Source organism: Cherax quadricarinatus, chromosome 61 (genome assembly GCF_038502225.1).
Source record: "Cherax quadricarinatus isolate ZL_2023a chromosome 61, ASM3850222v1, whole genome shotgun sequence".
Classification (NCBI taxonomy): Eukaryota; Metazoa; Arthropoda; class Malacostraca; order Decapoda; family Parastacidae; genus Cherax; species Cherax quadricarinatus.
In genome coordinates this window covers 12,105,237-12,109,820 of record NC_091352.1, presented here as the reverse complement: position 1 = coordinate 12,109,820, position 4,584 = coordinate 12,105,237, and the positions used below count along the sequence as shown (strand labels likewise).

At 32.4% G+C, this 4,584-nt stretch overlaps 1 protein-coding gene across 1 annotated transcript; it reads left to right on the top strand.

Annotated features, from left to right (window-relative positions):
* Positions 1 to 167: 167 nt before the first annotated feature.
* On the top strand, positions 168 to 3,738 carry Dpck (Dephospho-CoA kinase; the record flags this gene model as incomplete). The annotated part of the gene is given in 4 exon segments (XM_070098224.1): positions 168 to 299; positions 826 to 913; positions 1,489 to 1,641; positions 1,860 to 3,738. Coding segments are annotated over 4 exon segments (515 nt in total), but the record flags the coding sequence as incomplete, so codon positions are not given.
* Between the last annotated feature and the right edge of the window lie 846 nt (positions 3,739 to 4,584).

Below are 4,584 nucleotides of genomic sequence, written 5' to 3'. Positions count from 1 at the left end.
TATAGGAGTACAGTATACAGTATATGCGCAGTGTGAGGCACTGAACCCATGTGGGACATTCGGTGAAAACTCAACCCTCTCTCCACGACTGTGAGACCTATCTGTATTCTGTGCATACTGTAAATTGATAATTAAAATCTAAATAACATGGCCTTTATTTTTATCAGGAGAACTTGATAGAGTAAAGCTGGGCAAAGTGATATTTTCTGATGCAACGAAACGGAAGATCATCAACAAGATAACTCACCCAGAGATATATAGTGAAATACGCCGGCAAGTCATCTTTAACTTTCTGAAAGGTTAAATGTGTATAAATTTCCTTTTAAATAAACATTAAATGTATATAATAATAAAATAATTAATTAATTTTAGATGCCAGGAGTGTTCATTAGTACAGTATCACTCTAAAAGGGTAATTTAAAGCAACCACCCACATGCACTACATGAATAAACTGATATTTAAATGTCAAAGAATTAGTTTTATAATATACTTGCATAAAAAATAAACTATGTATTTAAGTTTTACATAGCCCTCAGCCTTAGTTTGGCATGTTCTGCAGGTACCCATGGCTATTATACCTGTTGCTCTTTTCTTTTGCCATACTTTTACTGGGTATGCCACTTTTTTTTTTCTGAATACTCCTCTGAGCATAACATTTTTTTTTTTTATGAATATTATTGTGCTTGAGGGTAACTGAATATCAAAAAAATACAGTACTGTACTGTATAAATAGAAAAATGGTAGCTTTAAATTTCACAAAACTCCAAGTATCAGTACTGTATATTACTAAAATATTCTATTTTTTTTTTTTTCAAAATTTTCAGGAGAGCAGTTTGTGGTTTTAGATCTTCCACTCTTATATGAAAGCAATAAAGTTGCACCTTACCTGTACAAGACTATTGTCGTCACGTGGTAAGTCACCAGCCCTTTTCCCTGGGTATTGTCATAAGTAACAATATTCTTATATACAGTACCAGTCTGTTGGCTTCATTTGATCTGAATATGAATAACACTAATTCAGTATTCTGTATTATTGTACAGTATTAATGCAAATGATGCTGTATAAGCTGCTGCATTTTTATACCAGATGAAGACAACTGGAAAATTTGCAGTGATAAAGACAAGATAATACATTGCGCTTCTTATGAACTAACTTGTACTGTAAAATAAAGTTCTGCTATATAAAATATCATGTGCATAAAAATTAAAATGTACATGGAAACATGACTTATTAGTACTATACCAGTTTAATGAACAATTTTATAGTCTTCCAATATGACTCTTGGCAGGAGTAATTTTTCTTAATTACATTAAAAAAATATTTATTTTGTGCTCCAGAACTGTAGTATCGGTGCTCCTCTTGTAAGATTGATAGAGTGAGTGATGGTATGTGTTTTTTTCTTTGGGTCACCCTACCTCAGTGGGAGACGGCCGGTTTGTTAGGAAAAAAAAAAAAAAAAAACAACGATTTTACACAATCATTGCAGTGATGATGAGATGCAGTTGGAACGGTTAATGGCTAGAAACCAGTTCACTGAAAAGGAAGCCATATCTCGTATTGAAGCCCAAATGCCACTTGACAAAAAATGCAGTATGGCTGACATCATCATTGAAAACTCAGGAAGTATAGAAGCTACCAGGTTGGTGTGTGTATTTATTATGCTGAGTCTTTGGATATTTAAGAAGAATGGAACATAAATAATTTGCTGGGTGAAATGTTTCATTGAAGATGCATTAGTGATTTAATTTGTAAAGAAAACACTCCCTGTATGTTGTTTAAATATACTTGGTGATATAAAGACTTTCCTGTAGTAGCTATATTATCTTTTTTAAGACATGTATTAATTTTTATCTACAGAAAGCAAGTGGAAGGAATTATCAAGTTACTTAGGTCTTCAAACCACCACATCTATAATCGTGCTGTCTATGGAGGAGGCTTCTTGGCTATTGTGTCAGTCATTGTATATTTTTTATTAGTTTATGTGATGGGAATAGTATAAGAATATGACTCAAGAAAGTGAACACTTTGAATCATAATGAGATAAATACTAATTCCCAATCCTGTTTATCCAGTTCTGGAATATTGTCACAGCAAAATATCTCTGTGGAACTTTTATTTATTTTTGTTTAGAACAGTATGTGCAAAACATTTTCACTAAGTAGTATTTTATAGATAACTAAATGATTTCACAGCTAATAAAAAAAATATTCATTTAGCTAGTTATTAGTTCACAGATTTTTTTTATCCATTATTTCTACCACTGTGTTCAACTTCATAAATATTTTTATTCATTATATTAATGATCATAACTTTATTTGTGGTTTTATCTTAATTTATATTATAAATTTGATCTGATTTGTTGCTAAATTTTAATTTTACAGTATTTCATTTTGATATATGTAATAGTTTTATTTAAATATTGTTTAAGGTTTGGGAAATAATTTTATGCAAAAGATTAAGCAGGCTTCCAATTCACCATATGTCATACGAGTGTGAAATGGAAGCCTGTTATCCTTTTTACACTCTGGCAGGATAACCAGTCTTTTCCTGGCATTTCAAGAATGTGTAATGTGACAGGTAAATCTTGAGTGGGTAATGGTATGAGAGACTGACACAATGATAGACACAGATGCCGTTATTGATGCAGTTTCGCCCCATGCAGTGAGCTTTATCAAGTCACCAACAGATTTGACTTAAACTCGTTTTGTGGCTGAAACTTCATCGGTAAAACTTTTGTGTAACTATTTGTCGTTCTAAGAAAATCTTATGGACTTCCACTTACACTTGGAATACACTTTCCTGTAATATTTCCATTCCATTTTAGGACTAGTCTGAGACTAATTCCTGGAACCAATAGCAGACATTGTATATTATCCTTGCTGTCTTTGATACAAGAAAATAGAACATAGTGTTATAACTATTGATGTTATATTAGCCAAAGTATTAATAGTACACTTTGGCATGATTAAACTTGTTGAGCATTATAGTAATTGTTTTGGCATGTCTTGTAAAATTACCAAAATTATTAACAGTTTGATAAATTCTTAGTCTTCTGTAGCCAATACATGTATCCTAATTTTATAAATTTGCCTTTTTGTCTCATACACTTGTATTATTATTTTCACAAAACATCATGCTAAACTTAAGTTGAGTATCCTTTGCCAACATTGCCTTTACCATAACTAATCCTCATTGTTTGCTAAAATTAGGTCAAGCAGGTTATTCCATTGGTTGGTTCTGTTACAGACTGCTTCAGAAAATAGTCCTGGACTATTGTTGAAGTCTTAAATCTCCCTGTCAAATAATTCCAGTCAATTTGGTTAATTATCATATGAAGCCTTAATAATTTCATCTCCAAGTCTCCTCCCTTGGTTGTTTTCTAGTATTGCAGGTTAGCACTGAACACCTAATATCAGTTTTTTATTTCCTCTAGAAAAACTGCAACCAAACCAATTCAGTGTCAGTTCTTTCAGATTTTATATTTCTGATGCAACACTTCTATGCTAAAGTGCTACTCTATCCCCTTTATTGTTGTCTATCAGTGTAGAATACAGTACTTTGTCCTTTTATGTGGCATTTGGCAAGGATGTTTCGATTCTTTAAATTAAACCATGTTTTAGTTATTGCAGTAATATCAGTGTTTCCTGTATATGAAATTTATCTAGGTTAATATTGTTCTTAGCACTACATCTACTTGTAGCATACTGTATTTGTATAATATATGCTGAGAAAGTTTTTCTTCTGTATCCTTATCCTGTTCATATTTGCCTGTCCACTGTTTTTGTTGTTTTAATATTGTACCAATATTTCTGAATGTATTATATCATGTTCCTTGAAACTATTTGCATGCTTTACTATACTACACTACCCTGAAAATTTTTATTTTTAAAATCGATAGTACCCTAATCCCATCTTTTTCCCATAAGGGAGCTGAAGGTAATTATTAGCACTGATGACCCGTATACCCATGGACTCTCCTCAGAACCTGGTATCGTTTTAGGAAATCTCTTGTTGCTTGACTGGAAACAAAGGATTCCCTGAAAGTCAATCCCAACATCCTAGCATTCGCTTGTTTTACAACCCGATCTATAAATATATTAAACAATCATGGTGACATCATGCATGCCTGTCCAAGTCCTATTTTCAATGGGAAATGTTCCCCTGTCCTACATACCCTAACATGAGTCTTGCTCTCTCTATAAAAACTCAAATTGCTTTTAGTAACCTAAAGATAGTTATAATTATTTAGTTATTAGCAACATCTAAACTGTCATGTCTGGGTGCCTCTGCAAAGATGGTGAAAGATTTTTTTTCTTTTTTGGGTCACCCTGCCTCGGTGGGAGACGGCCGACATGTTAAAAAAAAAAAAATGGTAAAGCACTAAAGGCAGTATACAGTACCTGGAGAAATGAGAGGCAATCAGGTCTGATCCACATAGAGAATAAATACAGGTTCCTCACAAGTATTAAGGTATTGTGGGATTAGTTAAAGCTATACTGTTGTTCTACATACTAATGACAAATTATACTTGCATATACTGTATATCAATTATTATTATAATCAAAACTATGCACTAAACCCA